We start from the raw sequence: 17,468 nt of genomic DNA on the forward strand, positions 1-17,468 counted from the left end.
CCTGGCTTATGCTAAGTTATTGGGTGGCACGGTGGTTAGTACTGCTGCCTCACAGCACCAGGGTCCTGGGTTTGATTCCCACCTGTCTGTGTCTGTGTGGGTTTCCTCCGGGTGCTCCGGTTTCCTCCCACAATCCAAAGATGTGCAGGTCAGGTGAATTGGCTATGCTAAATCGCCCATAGTGTTAGGTGCGTTAGTCAGGGGCAAATATAGGGTAGGGGAATGAGTTTGGGTGGGTTCTCTTCGGAGGGGCGGTGTGGACTTATTGGGATGAAGTGCCTGTTTCCACACTGTAGAGAATCGAGTCTAATCTGACTATTTACAACTGGGCCAACGGTTGGGTGCCTATAACTGGGCTCAATTCCCTTAGGCTCAAATAGAGTTTTCAAAAAGTGAACTAAAGCTCCCACACTTTATTGCTATTCAACATTTATTTGATATGATTTGATTTAATTTAATTTGATTTATTGTTGTCACATGTACTGAGGATGGATGAGGATAGAATGAACATTAGCTCAATTTTCAGGCCATTCATGATGGAACAGTAAGTTAAATCTTGTTCTCACTCCCACTCGGTGTCAAAGATATGGATTCAGTAGATGTCTGGGATTATGGGTCTGGGAAACGAATTGCTTTATGCTCTGGTCAAGGCAGAAATATAGAGTTCCCTGAAGAGAAGAACAACATCACAGTAACAAAAACAAACTGAACTTGTAATCGACAACTTTTAATAAGAGAGGATGGTGATAGTAGTGTCAAACCCATCCTTCTGAACAAATTGTTCACACATTCTTCAATGTGTTTAAAAATGATACCCACCATCTTGACAAAGTGCTCCAATAAATCCTGCAGTGCAGTCACATGTTCCCAGCTCCTTGTTACAAACACCTCCATTTTCACAATCAGCACAGGCAAATTGGCAGTTTATACCCCACCGATCAACTGGGCAGTCTGTTTAAAGACAGTGAGAAATCAGTTGCTTTCTATAATCTAGTTTAGATATTCACAATGCACATTGTGGGGATACCATAAAACCACTGCACTACCATAAAACCACATCAACCCATTGGGTTTGCTCTGCCATTCAATGAGATCTTGGCTCAACTCCAATTTCTGGCCTTTTCCTTGCAACCCTTGATTCTCTCACTAATTAAAAAGCTATCTACTTAATGACCCAGCCTCAACAGCCCCCTGTGGGGGGCTTAACTGAGCAACCCCTTACTCTGAGATGATGCCATCTGGTCCTCGGTTCTACAACAAGGCGAAACCAATCTTCTCACACTTATCCTGTCAAGTGCTCATAGAATCTTGTATGTTTCAATAAGGTTGCCTCTCAGTCTTCAAAACCACAACGAACTCAGCCTATTCAACCTCTACTCATAAGATAATCCCTCCTGGATCAACCTAGTGAGCCTTCCTTGGATAGTCCCCAGAGCCAGGAATGCTGTCTTTAGATAAGAGGATGAAAACCGTTCACAATATTCCAGACATAAAAGCAGAAATTGCTGGAAAAGCTCAGCAGATCTGGCTGCATCTCTGGAGTGAAATCAGAGTGAGTGTTTTGTGTCAAGTGGCTTTTCCTCAGAACTGATGGTAGCTAGGAAAATGTCAGCTTATATGCAGAAGATAAGGTGGGGATAAGGAGTAAACAATAAAAGCCCAAAGAGAGAGGAGAACAGTTGGACAAACAAAGGAGAGAATAACTATCTGGATAGGAGGGTGAATAACTATTAATGGAGACTATTAGTGTTAACAGTGGGTTTTGTGTAATAGCCAACTATGTGTTAACAAGGCCTGATATGTGTAGTTTGGGATAAGGACATGGGAGAGCTCTAGACCTAAAGTTATTGAACTCAATATTGAGTGCAGTGGGCTGCAGGGTCTCCAAGTAGAAAATGAGATGCTGGAGCACTCTCTCCAACTGTTCTCCTTTCTCTTTCTGCTCTACCCCCACCTCTCATTTACTCTTTATCCCCTCCCCACCATAATATCCTCTGCATATGAACTGATCCAGACAATAGGACAGCATTCTCTCATAAATGCATCTTGTAGATAGTGAACAGTCTTTGCGGAATCATGAAGTGATTTACTTCCAACAGAATTCCCAGCTGTTGATCTGCTGTTATAGCTACAGCATTTATATGTAAACAGTTCAGTTTCATCATAAGTGGGTGGCACGGTGGCACAGTGGTTAGCACTGCTGCCTCACAGCGCCAGAGACCCGGGTTCAATTCCCGCCTCAGGCGACTGACTGTGTGGAGTTTGCACGTTCTCCCCGTGTCTGCGTGGGTTTCCTCCGGGTGCTCCGGTTTCCTCCCACAGTCCAAAAATGTGCAGGGGTCAGGTGAATTGGCCATGCTAAATTGCCCGTAGTGTTAGGTAAGGGGTAAATGTATGGGTGGGTTGCGCTTCGGCGGGGCGGTGTGGACTTGTTGGGCCGAAGGGCCTGTTTCCACACTGTAAGTAATCTAATCTAATCTAATCTAATCTATATCTCAGTTTCACCAGCTGATCGTTGGGGATTCAACTATGGTAAAGGTATTGAATGTCAAAAGGTGATGATTAGATTCTCTCTGGCTGGAAATGATAATTGCCTGGCACTTATATGGGATAAATATTACTTGCCATTTATCAGCATAAACCTGGATATTGTCCAGGTCTTGCATCATATGGACACAGGCTGTTTCAGTATCTCAGGAGTCTTGAAAGGTGCTGAAAATTGTGCAATCATGAATGAACATCCCCAGTTTTTACTTTATGATAGAGGGAATGTCATTAATTAACCAGCTGAAGATGGCTTGGGCTAAGAACTTGTTCAGAGATATCCTGGGATTGGGATGCTTTCATCTCAGATTATAATGTAGTCAGGAGTTAAGTGGCTTTGATAAACCCAAACTGCACATTGTTGTTATCTAAGTGCTAGGAGAAAGTGATGACTGCAAATGCTGAAGATCAGAGTCGAGAATGTGGTGCTGGAAAAGCACAGCAGGAAAAACACAGCATTTGAGAAGCAGGAGAATCGACGTTTTGGACATAAGCCCTTCATCAGGAATGCTGTTATGTAAGTACAGTTTGTTGATGACAACTTCCATCACTTTGCTGATGATTGAGAGTACACTGGGCCATAATAACTGGCTGAGATTGATTCGTTCTACTTTTTATGGACAGGACATACTTAGGCAATTGACAACATTGTTGACATAATACCAGTGTAATATTATAGTGGGAAGCTTGACTAGTTCCCAAGCGCAAGTCTTCAATACTTTTGCTGGATTTTTATTGGGCCCCAAAGTTTTTGTAATGTCCAGTGCATTCAAACCATTGCTGGACATCACACATTAAGTTGAACTGGAATGCTGGTATTTGCAACATTGTGAACGTAAACGGAATCCGAAAATCATCATCAACTCAGCAAGTCTGGCTCAAAGTGAAACAAATGCTGATGTGTTGGGTTTCACCCATCATTGTGGATACTTATGGAACCTTTTTCTCCCAGGAATTGTCCACCATCACAACCATTCAATGGTTGTGGTAGAACTGTAGAGCTTAGATCTGACCTGTCGTGGCATTGCTTACCTCTGCCAACTTCACAAGTTAATATTTCATTTTTAGATGCCGCTCATAGCTTGCACTCTTCATTATTTTAGGAAAGGTGATGATAAGTCACGCTGATAATTTTGGATATGCCTTACCTATTTCACAAGACAATCCCATTTTGCCAGCAGGACAGATACACTGACCACTCCATGAGTCACAAGGTGCCCCTCCACAGTCACAATTCTGCCTGCAGTTAATTCCAAATCTCCTGGAGCTGCAAGCTGTCAACAATAAAAATGAGTCGGCAAGAGTGTGGATTGAAGCAATAACAAATTAAACCATTTTCAGAACAATCTGAGTAGGAAAAAGTTTCCCATTTCATCTCCTTGGAAGGGATGGGTACCAGAGGGACTAGGCGTTTCTCTAAAACAATATGAGATGTCAATGTCAATTCAAGGTGTGTGTGTTTCTTATTAAAAGTGAAACAACATTATTTTCTGCTCCTCCTCACCCTAACCTTGATTAAAATCTTCCTCTTTACCAAACTTGTAGTCATCTCAATTAATGTCTTCTGTTGTGACTCAGTGTTATACTTTTACACATATTAAAAACATCAAAGAATATAGGGATGGTGCAGACAAAATAGTGATGAAGTAGAAGTTCAGCCATGAAATTACTGAATGGAGAAGTGTGTCTACCAAAGAATGGTGGTCCTACACTTTTTTAAAAAATTTATATTTCTTTCCTGCTTACATTGCTGTATCTCTTCCCTTTGCCTTCTACATCATTGCTGATTATTATCCAAATCATATTGCTCCTGATCCTTGGACAAAAACACTTACGCAAATGGCACTGGTCTCCATGAAACCCTGGTGGGCACTGGCGATCACATTTGCCAGTCTCTTGATTGCATGGCACACCAATTGGACAGTCACAACGGAATGCACAGCCAGCACCATAGAAGCCAATATTGCATTCTGTTGAAAAGAGACATAGAAGCTCGTTTAAGAAAAAATGAAAACTGTTTTTGTGGCCATAATCTTTCCAGCTGGATGGTGTATCTTGAACACATTACATTTAGTACATACACACAAGCATTATGTTGATTCATAAGAAATAGCTTCATCTTCATTTGGGCACTACCTCAACATTGGGGTGATTGTCTTTTACAATGAGAATGTACTTGTCACCTCTATGAGTGCACCACATGCACCAAACCAAAGCAAAATGTCACTGGCTGCCTCAATAATATAAATGTTGTAACATGAAGTGGTGCTGGATATCCATCGATTTACTTTGAGTAATAATTTTGTAATGGGGAAACGAACATTGATGTTTACCCAAAGTTGATAAAGTGCCAAATCAGGATTTAAAGCTAAAATAGTTTACATCAAGCAAAAGTATACTTCTTTGATGCAAGCATTATGATCCAATAAATGAAGGGTATTAATTTAATGCATTCACTTCATTTCTAATGTAGTCTCTGCATCAGATGATATGCAAGTAACCTGCTTCCTTATCTCAGCTGAGAGATGCACAATTGCCAATTTGAAGAGGAGGGGAATAATAACTTGCAAATTCAGTGCAATATGTCTGAAAGTAAGTGCAAATCCTTAGAACTTTGTTCCATGTAACAGGCGCTTGGCAACACATGCATTACCTTTCTCACATCCAAGGCCATGGAAACCTGGTTTGCAAATGCATGTGCCATTTTTAGGGTCACAGCCCACAGCATGTGCATGCACACATTGACATTCTTTGGAACATCCAGGTCCAAATGTCCACTTGGGACAAGCTGCAAAAGAGTGGAAATGAGTATTATTCCTTGAATCTAGAACTGACCTATGGAGAAAAAAATCAATGAATGTACCTGAGGAAAGAAGCACCCGCTCAGTGACATTGTCATTCTTAATAATCATTGTTCTTTTTTAGCCCAGGAAGAAATCAGGAGATGAGATAATCATTCAAGACATAACTGGAGCATTAAAATGAACAAAAATGATTTCTTGTCAATTTCTCCCCTAACCACTCAAGATTGAATTGAAAAATAACAATGATTCTGCAATAATACTGGAGACACAGAATGGACAATGAAAGCAGTAATCAAAAGCATAGTGACAAATTTTGGATCATTTCAAAATGTTTGCTGAGGTGAGAGAGCTGTAATCATGGTTAAATCCAAAACGCATAGTGATGAAAATGAATCCAAGAATGAAGTCAGGATTGTATTCTTTGAAGAGTGAATATTTTGATACAGTGATGTTAAATTAGTGAGATAATTAATCAGCATGCTAAGAATTTGCTAATATTGGCCTGAATCAGTTTAATGGCATTTCATAAGATTAGTTGTAACCTTATAGTCATGTTGATACTGGATAAATATTACTCATAATGTTACTGTTGAATAAAAATACAAAGCTGCATGCATGAAGGACCACAGGCAAACTTTAATCATGCAGTCAACATAATAGCAAAAAGTGAAGTGTTTGATTAAAACATTTGAGGTTTGGTAAAGTTTAAGTTACAGCTCCATGAGGATATGTGGGGTATTGTCCAACTTTGTGAATTTAAAGCATTCATCTCATGAAAGCTCAATGCAATAAGGGATGGAATTAGTGGCAGACAGGCTCACTGCTATGTCTGATACCTGTATAAACTAACAATAGATATAAATAACAGCACACATCTTAAGGAATATCACTCATCAAAAGGTACCTCTTGACCACAAGACTTTCAACTATCAGTCAAAGTCTTACAGATGGAACAAAGCCATCACAAAGAATTGTCCAAAAGTCATTGCAAAGGATACTTGGCAGTAGTGCAGAATGGAAAGAAATTGTATGAATACAGAGAAGGGTGTACAGTTTATTGTTACAGAAAAAGAGGGCAAGGGTGCTGGTACTTCATTTTGTATCTCCATGTGCTATATTTGATCAAAAGGAGCTCAGAGTCAACAATGCCTTGAAGTTACTTTGCTTGAGACACAAAAAAGCACACTATAGAATGAGATCCAATTCCAAGCAAGGAGGATGTATAAATCATGAGCATTTCATGGTTTGAAACATCAACATACTTACATAAATGGCAGAAGCGTCCATATAGTCCAGGATCACACAAGCAAGCACCATATAATCGGTGACAGTAGCCATTACTGGCACAATTACATCGTTTATTACATCCCTTTCCAAAGAATCCTTTAGGGCAACCTAACAAGAAGAAGAAGGATAAGACATTTACAAAACATACATATCCAATAGTTTTAGACATATTGTCAGTAAACTAGGAACCAATAAATTGGAAGAAACAGCTTGTAAAATTTAGATTTCCAAATTACATTTGGTCATCAAAGCTCTGACTAATTCACCGAGTCATAGAGCCCTTTGGCCCAATGGTCTATACCGACCAAGATGTTCATCATCCACCTTAACCCCATTTCTCCACACTTGGCCCATATCCATCTAATCCTTTCCTTTCCATGTATTTGTCCAAATGCCTTTTAAATGTTGTTAACATACCCACTTCAACCACTTCCGCTGGCAGCTCATGCTATCTGTGTACCATCGGCTGCGTAAAAACGTTACCCCTCGGTACCCTTTTATTCTCTCCCCTCTAGCCTTAAACTGATGCCCTCTAATCCTTGATTCCCAAAGCCTGGGGAAAGTACTGAGTGCATTCAGCCTATCCATGCCTCTCATACACCTCGATAAAGGTCCCTCAGTAAGTTTTTTTCCTAATGCAAACCAATTTGCCTGTTAATGTTATTTGCAAAATCCATCGAATGGACAATAGCATGACCTTATGGGATCAAAAATCAAACTGGCTGATTTAAGAAACATGAGCAAATCTATTCTCATCAAATAATTACCAAATTTCTTATTGAAAACCACAGTTGAATCTGCCTCCATCATAGAAGGAAGCAAGCTCAACAAATAGAGGGGGCAGAGTTTCCTGGTTTTGTTCTTGATTATGTTGAAACGTTTGGACACAGCAACTAAACAGCAAATCAAATAAACTTCTTTATGGCCAGATTCCTCCTTATTTGTTGCATCCAGGTATTCATATATACGTCAGATGTAGGAACAAAACAATAAATGAAATGAACTTGAGAAAGCTCAAGAAGATGCATTCTCAACTCAGTAAAATTACTGGTCATGATTCACTGGTTCAGGGGAATTCCCTGACCAATCCGAGTCAACCTGCCTGGTTCAAATTTTAAACAGAGCTCGGCAGTTAACTGTGAATCTGCATTAATTGGCGTTCTCTCCAAGGAAATTCCTCGAACAGTCAAACTAGACTTGTCTCCATTTTCCTTCCATGCAGAGTATTTGTTTTGTATTCTCCTTAAGTCTCTTTCTTGCAAATCATCCTGATGAATGCAAGATGAAAAGTTTTGACAAAATGTAACTTGTTTCAGCTGTAGTCAAGCTCTATATACTAAATAGCCTTATAATATATATTTTGTAACAGCAAGGGTACCAACCATCTTCACAAAATTCTCCACCAATCCCAGGTGGGCAACGACACGTCCCTGTGACTGCATCACACGATCCTCCATTCTGACACTTGCAGATACTGTTGCAATCCTTTCCAAAGGTACCCTGGGGACAGGCTAAGGCAGAGAAAAAAGGCAAGTGCAGATATGAGCTAAAATCTATTTATGCCATTGCCATATTTTAAATTGACAACAACAGTCAATTCTAAGTGGAACACAGTACATCACTTTCTCAAGGGTAATGTTCATAGAATTGCTTAAAATTCAACACAGACATTTTAATTCTGACAAACCAAAATTTACCTTTATGTTTAACTATTTGAAAATATATAAAACAGGTACACAATCTTAATTTCCAACCCTGTACTGGAGCAGAGGATGTACAGAGAAAATACAGATCCATGAGATGATTTAGGACAAGTTGAGTTTCAATCAACACGGATTAGTGAGATAAAATTTCTCACCCACTGCTGGCTATAGAAATGCAAAGTGAAATCAGAAGGACAAATTGTGAGCTAGTTCCGATGGGAAAAGCCCATAACAGCAAATAACCCTCCATCCCTACTTTCTGCAGGGCAATGTACCACCTCACTCAAAAAGCCACAGTTCAACTAGATTGGGAAATGTGAATACAGCAGGTTAAGTAGGAGAAACTGTTGTGAATTTTTTACACTGCCAATATAAAGTAAATGATGTGATGACCTGTGTATAATTGTTCAATAATGTGTGGTGACTGATTGTGGTGAGTCTGGATGGCAGCATCAGTACCCATGACCTTGATATGTTCAACAATTCACCAAAATACTATAAATTTTAATAAAGCAATAAATAATTCATTGCATGCAATTTTATTAAATATTATTTTCAATGGATCTAAGAGAAAATAAAACTAACATTTTGTGCAGCAATACTTTCCATTTGTCTTGACCAAATGTCTTGACCAACTCTCAGTTTGAAATGGAAAGGGTACTGAGGGATAGGATTTATGAGTATCTGGAAAGACACTGCTTGATTAGGGACAGCCAGCACGGATTTGTGAAGGGTATGTCTTGCCTTACAAGTCTTATTGAATTCTTTGAGGAGGTGACCAAGCATGTGGATGAGGGTAGAGCAGTGGATGTAGTATACATGGATTTTAGTAAGGCATTTGATAAGGTTCCCCATGGTAGGCTTATGCGGAAAGTCAGGAGGAATGGGATAGAGGGAAATTTGGCTAGTTGGATAGAAAACTGGCTAACCGGTCGAAGTCAGAGAGTGGTGGTAGATGGTAAATATTCAGCCTGAAGCCCAGTTACAAGTGGAATTCCGCAGGGATCAGTTCTGGGTCCTCTGCTGTTTGTAATTTTTATTAATGACTTGGAAGAGGGAGTCGAAGGGTGGGTCAGTAAATTTGCAGATGATACGAAGATTGGTGGAGTTGTGGATAGTGAGGAGGGCTGTTGTCAGCTGCAAAGGGACTTAGATATGATGCAGAGCTGGGCTGAGGAGTGGCAGATGGAGTTCAATCCTGCCAAGTGTGAGGTTGTCCATTTTGGAAGGATAAATAAGAATGCGGAATACAGGGTTAACGGTAGGGTTCTTAGTAAGGTGGAGGAGCAGAGGGATCTTGGGGTCTATGTTCATAGATCTTTAAAAGTTGCCACTCAGGTGGAGAGAGCTTGTAAGAAGGCCTATGGTGTATTAGCGTTCATTAGCAGAGGGATTGAATTCAAGAGTCGTGAGGTGATGTTGCAGCTGTACAGGACTTTGGTTAGGCCACATTTGGAGTACTGTGTGCAGTTCTGGTCGCCTCACTTTAGGAAAGATGTGGAAGCTTTGGAGAGGGTGCAAAGAAGATTTACCAGGATGTTGCCTGGAATGGAGAATAGGTCGTACGAGGATAGGTTGAGAGTTCTCGGTCTTTTCTCGTTGGAACGGCGAAGGATGAGGAGTGACTTGATAGAGGTGTATAAGATGATCAGGGGAATAGATAGAGTAGACAATCAGAAACTTTTTCCCCAGGTACAACAGAGTGTTACAAGGGGACATAAATTTAAGGTGAAAGGTGGAAGGTATAGGGGAGATGTCAGGGGTAGGTTCTTTACCCAGAGAGTGGTGGGGGCATGGAATGCACTGCCTGTGGGAGTGGCAGAGTCAGAATCATTGGCGAACTTTAAGTGGCAATTCGATAGGTACATGGATGGGTGCTTAAGCTAGGACAAATGTTCGGCACAACATTGTGGGCCGAAGGGCCTGTTCTGTGCTGTATTGTTCTATGTTCTATGTGTTGTGGTTAAAGGGAAACCAGAGGATGTACTATATTTGGATTGGCAAAAGACATTTTGGATTGGCAAAGACTACAGTAAAAAATAAAAGCTTGTGGTGAAGAGGAAGACATATTGCCATGGTTAAAAGATTGGCTAACTAACAGGAAACAAAGTAGTCTTAAAAAGGTCATTATTTATTTGGCAAGATGTAACAAGTAATGTACTACAAGAATCTGTGCTGGGGCCTCAACTTCTGACAATATCAATAAATTACTTAGATGCAGGGGCTGAAGCAAAGGTTGCTAAATTTGCTGGTGACACATAGTTAGACAGGGATGTAAATGATGAAAGGTATATAAGGAAGACACAAAGGGTTATAGGTTGACTGGACAAAGATGTGACAAATTGATTATAACGCGGGAAAATATCAAATTGCCCATTTTGGTTGGAAAAATAAAAACGAATACAGAAGAAGGGAGGTTATGTTTCAGTATACTGCTTCTGGCTGGAAAGCACATCTGGAATACTGCAGACAAGAATTGTCTCCGGACTGACGGAAAGATGTAATTCATAGAAGTCTCACCAGAATAATACCTGGAATGGGTTGATTGTCTTACAAGGAAAGGTTGAACAGGCTAAGCTTGTAACCCATGGAGTTTAGAAGGGTAAGGGCACCTTGACTGAAATATAAAAGATCCTAAGGTGAATACGGAAATGATATTTCCCCTTGTGAGAGCACTTAGAGCTAGAAGTCACTATTTAAAAATAAGGAGACAACCATTTACATCAGAAGTAAGGATTTCTTTTCTCTAATGCAGGGTGCTGAGTCTTTGAGACTCATTTTCTGTCCAACAAGGGGTGGAAGGTTATTGGAGATAGGTGGGAATGTGCAGCAATCAGATCAGCCATGACCTTACTGAAAGGAGGAACAGACTCAAAGGGGTGAGTGGCTTTCTTCTTCTCAAGATTCACATGTTTGAATGTTCATCTGTAAATTTAAATACATAAATCGAAAGTGGAACATACATAGAAGACCATAAAATATAGGAGTGGAAACAAGCCATTTGCCCCAGCAAGTGTACCTCGCCATTTGGTCATGGCTGATGGGATTGAGAAACCTATTTTCCTGCCTTCACCATATAATCCCCAACCCCCAACTAATCAAGAACCTATCTGTCACTGTCTTAAAGATACTCAGTGATTTGGCCTCCACAGTCTTCTCCAGCAATGAGTTCCACAGATTCACCATCATCTGGCTGAAGAAACTTTGCTTCATCTCTGTTCTAAAGAGTTGTCCCTTTATCCTGATGCTGTGCCTTCAAGTCTTAGTCTCTCCAACTAATGGAAACATCTTATCCCTGTCCACTCTACTCAGGCCTTTCAGTATCCTGTATATTTCAATTAGATCTCTCCACATCCTTCTAACCCTAGAACTCTGTGTGAAGCTAAGGAAGTGAGTGCTGGGCCTCTTGCTGAGATATTTGTATCATCGATAGTCACAGATGAGGTGCCGGAAAACTGGAGGTTGGTCTGGTTGACTGGTGTCACTGTTAAAGAAAGGTAGTAAGGACAAGCCAGGAAACTATAGACCAGTGAGCCTGATATCTGGGGTGAGCAAGGTTTTGGAGGGAATCCTGAGGGACAGGATGTACATGTATTTGGAAAGGCAAGGATTGATTAGGGATAGTCAACATCGCTTTGTGAGTGGGAAATCGTCTCACAAATTTGATTGAGTTTTTTGAAGAAGTAACAAAGAGGATTGATGAGGGCAGAACAGTAGATGTGATCTATATGGACTTCAGTAAGGCGTTCAACAAGGTTCCCCATGGGAGACTGATTAGCAAGGTTAGATCTCATGGAATACAGGGAGAACTAGCCACTTAGATACAGAACTGGCTCAAAGGTAGAAGACAGAGGGTGGTGGTGGAGGGTTGTTTTTCAGACTGGAGGCCTGTGACCAGTGGAGGGCCACAAGGATTGGTGCTGGGTCCACTACTTTTCATCATTTATATAAATGTTTTGGATGTGAGCTTAAGAGGTGTGGTTAGTAAGTTTGCAAATCACACCAAAATTGGAGATGTAGTGGGCAGCGAAGAAGGTTACCTCAGATTACAACAGGATCTTGACCAGATGGGCCAATGGGCTGAGAAGTGGCAGATGGAGTTTAATTTAGATAAACGTGAGGTGCTGCATTTTGGGAAAGTAAATCTTAGCAGGACATATACACTTAATGGTAAGGTCCTAGAGCGTGTTGCTGAACAAAGAGACCTTGGAGTGCAGGTTCATAGCTCCCTGAAAGTAGAGCTTCAGGTAGATAGGATAGTGAAGAAGGCGTTGGTATGCTTGCCTTTATTGGTCAGAGTATTGAGTACAGGAGTTGGGAGCTCATGTTGCGGCTGTACAGGACATTGGTTAGGCCATTGTTGGAATATTGCATGCAATTCTGGTCTCCTTCCTATCGGAAAGATGTTGTGAAACTTGAAAGGTTTCAGAAAAGATTTACAAGGATGTTGCCAGGGTTGGAGGATTTGAGCTATAGGGAGAGGTTGAATAGGCTGGGGCTGTTTGCTCTGGAGCATCGGAGGCTGAGGGGTGACCTTATAGAGTCTATGAAATCATGAGGGGCATGGATAGGATAAATAGACAAAGTCTTTTCCCTCTAGTGAGGGAGTCCAGAACTAGAGGGCATAGGTTTAGGGTGAGAGGGGAAAGATATAAAAGAGACCTAAGAGGTAACGTTTTCACACAGAGGGTGGTACATGTATGGAATGAGCTGCCAGAGGAAGTGGTGGAGGCTAGTACAACTGCAAAATTTAAAAGGCATCTGGATGGGTATATGAATAGGAATAGTTTGGAGGGATATGGGTGGGTGCTGGCAGGTGGGACTAGATTGGGTTGGGATATCTGCTCAGCATTGACAAGTTTGACCGAAGGGTCTGTTTCTGTGCTGTACTTCTCTATGACTCTATGACTCTAAGTACAGACCCAGAGTCCTCAATTTCTCCCCATATGACAAGTCTTTCATTCCCTGAATCATTCTTGTGAATTTCCTCCGAGCCTCTGCCAACGCCAGCACATCAGCTGGACCTGTCCTTGTGTTCTAGTCCTCTCAAAACAAGTGCCAACTGAATCTGCATTTTTAGCTTAAGAGAATCCTGAACTGGGACACCAAAGTTCCTTTGAGCTTTAGATTTCCGAAGACTTTTCCCATTTAGAAAATAGTCGATGTCTCCATTCTTCCTACCAAAGTGCATATTGTATTTCCCATATTGTATTCCATCTGCCACACTTTTTCCCATCTGCCTAGCATGTCCAAATCCTTATGCAGCCCCGGCTTCCTCAACACTATCTGTTCCTCCACCCATCTGACTGTCATCTGCAAACTTAGCAACAATATATCAGTTCCTCCCTCCATATCATTAATGTATAATGTGAATCATTGTGCTCCCAACATGGATCCCCTTAGAACTCCACCAGTCACCAGCTGCTATTCTGAAGTGACTTCTTTATCTCACGCTCTGCCTTCTGCCAGTCACCCACTCCTCTATCAATGCCAGGACCTTACCCCTAACACAATGGGCTCTTGACTTATTTAGCAGCCTCCTGTGTAGTCACCTGTCAAAGATCTTCTAGAAATCCAAATAGATCATATCCACTGGCTCTCCTTTGTCTACCTTGCTCATTATCTCCTCAAATAATTCTAACAGATATGTCAGGCATGACCTTCTCTTGGCAAAGATGTGCTGACCCAGCCTTATTTTACAATGCACTTCCAAGTACTCTGCAATCCCATTCTTAACAACGGATTCTAACATCTTACCAGTGACCAAGGTTAAGCTAATCGGCTTATGATTTCCCATCTTTTCCCTCCCTTCTTAAACAAGGGTAATACATTTGCTATTTCCAGTCCTCTGAGATCTTTCCTGACTTCAATGATTCCTGAGAGATCACCACTAATGCCTACATAATCTCCTCAGCAATCATTGGCATCATCTCATGCTTCCATGAGGAGGTTGAACCATTCACAGTGGCTCAGTGGTTAGCACTGCTGCCTCACAGCACCAGAGACTCGGGTTCAATTCCCGCCTCAGGCAACTGTCTGTGTGGAGTTTGCACATTCTCCCCGTGTCTGCGTGGGTTTCCTCCAGATGTTCCGGTTTCCTCCCACAGTCCAAAGATGTGCAGGTCAGGTGAATTGGCCATGCTAAAATTGCTCGTAGTGTTAGGTAAGGAGTAAATGTAGGGGTATGGGTGGGTTGCGCTTCGGCGGGTCGGTGTGGACTTGTTGGGCCGAAGGGCCTGTAATCTAATCTAAAAATCTAATCTAATTATTAACTTTACCAACACATTCCACCCCGACCTTAAACTCACCTGGACCAAATCTGACATCTCCCTCCCCTTCCTGGACCTCTCCATCTGCATCAACGGTGAACGACTCAACACTGACATTTTCCACAAACCCACCAACTCACACAGCTACCTGGATTACACCTCCTCCAACCCTGCCTCTTGCAAAAATGCTACCCCTTACTCTCAATTGCTCCGCCTCTGCCGCATCTGCTCCCAGGAGGACCAGTTCCACCACAGAATACACCAGGTGGCCTCCTTCTTTAAAAACCACTATTTCTCCTCCCACGTGGTTGATGATTTGATGATGCCCTCCAGCGCATCTCATCCACTTCCCACACCTCCACCCTGGAACCCCACCCCTCCAACCGCAACAAGGACAGACCCCCCCCCGCCCCGGTCCTCACCTTCCACCCCACCAACCTCCATTTCCATCGCATCATCCTCTGCCATTTCTGTCACCTACAAATGGACCCCACCACCAGAGATATATTTCCCTCCCTACCCCTATCCACCTTCCGTAAAGACCGTTCCCTCCGCGACTACCTTGTCAGGTCCACGCCCCCTGAACAACACACCCTCCCCTCCCAGCACCTTCTCCTCTTACTTGCAAAACCTGCACCCACACCTCCCCCCTCACCTCCATCCAAGACCCCAGAGGAGCCTTCCACATCCATCAAAATTTCACTTGCACTTCCACACATGTCATTTATTGTATCTTTTGCTCCCTGATGTGGTCTCCTCTCCACTGGGGAGACAGGACGCCTGCAACATATTAATACAACAACCTACTGTATATAGACACAGGCAAAATTTATTCTGGTTACTATTTATAGTAAAATTAAAAAGGCAACCTTTTTTTTACAGTGTTCTGAATCAATACCAGTCTGCCAAACCTTGAAGCACAATTTAATTGTCCAGCATTTAGCCAAACCTGAAACCACCGAATATTGAGTAACGTTTGGCTAGGTAAACATGTTGAAAACATCCATCAAATAATAATCCAGTACTTTGTGCTCTGTTCTCCTCTGTTTTTGATGGAGGAAATCACTTTTAAAACCTAACTGTCTTTGCTAAATCCTGTTGATGATTGTTTTTAGGTTTGCACTTGAATGTATAATCTGCAGTACAATAAGTGAGTTTTAAACATTTTCTAAATGTAGGTCTGCTAAAATACAAACAACTGAACATAATTTTCAATTTGAAATTACTTGAGCAAGACCAAGCAACAAAGCTACACATGGAAAGAACACCATATATTCCCAATGATTTACTCCTGGTTTTCAAAGGCAATTATTCATGTAATACTTTCAAAGCATGTAACTAAATCCAGTCCTTTATGCATTGGTAATTAAATCTATAAAACCCTGAGTTAATACAAATACTCATTTTGAGTAACCATAAAAACAAAGCAAGTTGATTGTCTAGTGATTTGTCTCAGCCTCTGGAGGAAAATTGCCTTTCCCCCATGTTTTTCCAAATCAGTCAATCAGAACAAGTTCATATAATTAAGGTAGTTAAGACTTTTTGCTACAAATTCCAGATGTCATTAGAGGTTAACCCATGACCATGATGACATGTGATTTTAACTGTGAAAGGCTCTCTTGATCCCAAATGCACAGATGAGGGTGGATGGTAGAAATTTACAAACCAAATATTTAATGAAGGGGTTCAAATTGTGTCAGAAGTCATGAGAGTGTGTTTCAAGGTACTTATAACTCATAAAGCTCACTCCAGCCAGTTCAAGGGTTTTTCAGTGTTTTTCAGTTTTGGTATTAGAGCTTGTCCCTTAGTGTACTTTAGTCCTGTGGCACATGTTGACTATTACAGGACTGACAGAGAGTATTCCGTGTACTATAACCAGAATATAATATCAATGTCTACATAACTGACCAAGTAGATGTTGAATATCCAAAATAAAACATGGGACTATAGATGCTGGAGATCTGAAACAACCAAATCAGAAATTGCTAGAGAAACTCAGCAGGTCTGGCAATGCATTTGGAGAGAAAAAAAGTTAATGTTTTGAGTCCCGTGACCCTTTTTCAGTACTGCAATTCTTCGGACAAAAAAAGTCAAGAAGAAGAGAGTAAATGCAAATAAAATCACTAAAGGTCAACTCACATTTGGAACATTGCTAAAGTCAAGGAAATGCAAGGAAAGTCAAAGCATTCCTGATGAAGGGCTTATGCCCGAAACGTTGACTATCCAGCGCCTCAGCCACTGGCTGACCTGCTGTTCTTTTCCAGTGCCACACTTTTCGACTGAAGGAAACAAAGAAGAGGCTAAAATAGGACACAGTTTAAAAGTCAGCTCTGAAAATGGGTTAATGGACTCAAAATGTAAACATGGATGCTGCCAGACCTGCTCAGTTTCTCCAGCAGTTTTTGTTTTTGCTTGTAACAGAATGTCTAAATGGTTCTGAAATCTAGTGGAGGTAAAGATTCTCCAAGAAAATTGAGATTGAACTGTAGACTTTAAGAAAGGACAGAAATAGATGACTCTACAGGCTAAATTATAGCTGGAACCTAAATTTTCAGTGATGAGAAGTAGTTGACTTACTTTCATTACAGATTAGGCCTGTTCGACCTGCAGGACAATTGCAACCATCTCCCTCAGCATTGCAGACACCACTGTTAATACAGTCATCGCAAGTGAGGCTACAGTCATTCCCAAAAGTGTTATCCAAGCAAACTATAATCAGAAACACATGTTGTAGCGAGAACAATCAGTGAAAAATCAAACAGCAGAAAACTGGATCTCAAAAGATCAGAGTAAATTCAAATAAAATCATGAAATATCAATGCACATTTGGAAATTTGCTACAAGTCAAGGAAATGAGCAAG

General features: G+C 41.2%; 1 protein-coding gene across 1 annotated transcript in view; it reads right to left on the minus strand.

Annotated features, from left to right (window-relative positions):
• Positions 1-17,468, minus strand: part of LOC122556083 (uncharacterized) — a 303,614-nt gene that overhangs the window by 48,163 nt on the left and 237,983 nt on the right. The window contains exons 14-20 of the mRNA XM_043702517.2: positions 17,185-17,316; positions 8,018-8,146; positions 6,615-6,743; positions 5,198-5,332; positions 4,380-4,514; positions 3,693-3,818; positions 820-951 (exon numbers count right to left, since the gene is read on the minus strand). Of these exons, the coding sequence (XP_043558452.2) occupies positions 820-951; positions 3,693-3,818; positions 4,380-4,514; positions 5,198-5,332; positions 6,615-6,743; positions 8,018-8,146; positions 17,185-17,316 (918 nt within the window). The remainder of the gene's footprint in view (positions 1-819; positions 952-3,692; positions 3,819-4,379; positions 4,515-5,197; positions 5,333-6,614; positions 6,744-8,017; positions 8,147-17,184; positions 17,317-17,468) is intronic.

This window comes from Chiloscyllium plagiosum, unplaced genomic scaffold (assembly GCF_037043375.1).
Source record: "Chiloscyllium plagiosum isolate Xiang-an unplaced genomic scaffold, Cpla_swu_hap1 HiC_scaffold_13, whole genome shotgun sequence".
NCBI lineage: Eukaryota > Metazoa > Chordata > Chondrichthyes > Orectolobiformes > Hemiscylliidae > Chiloscyllium > Chiloscyllium plagiosum.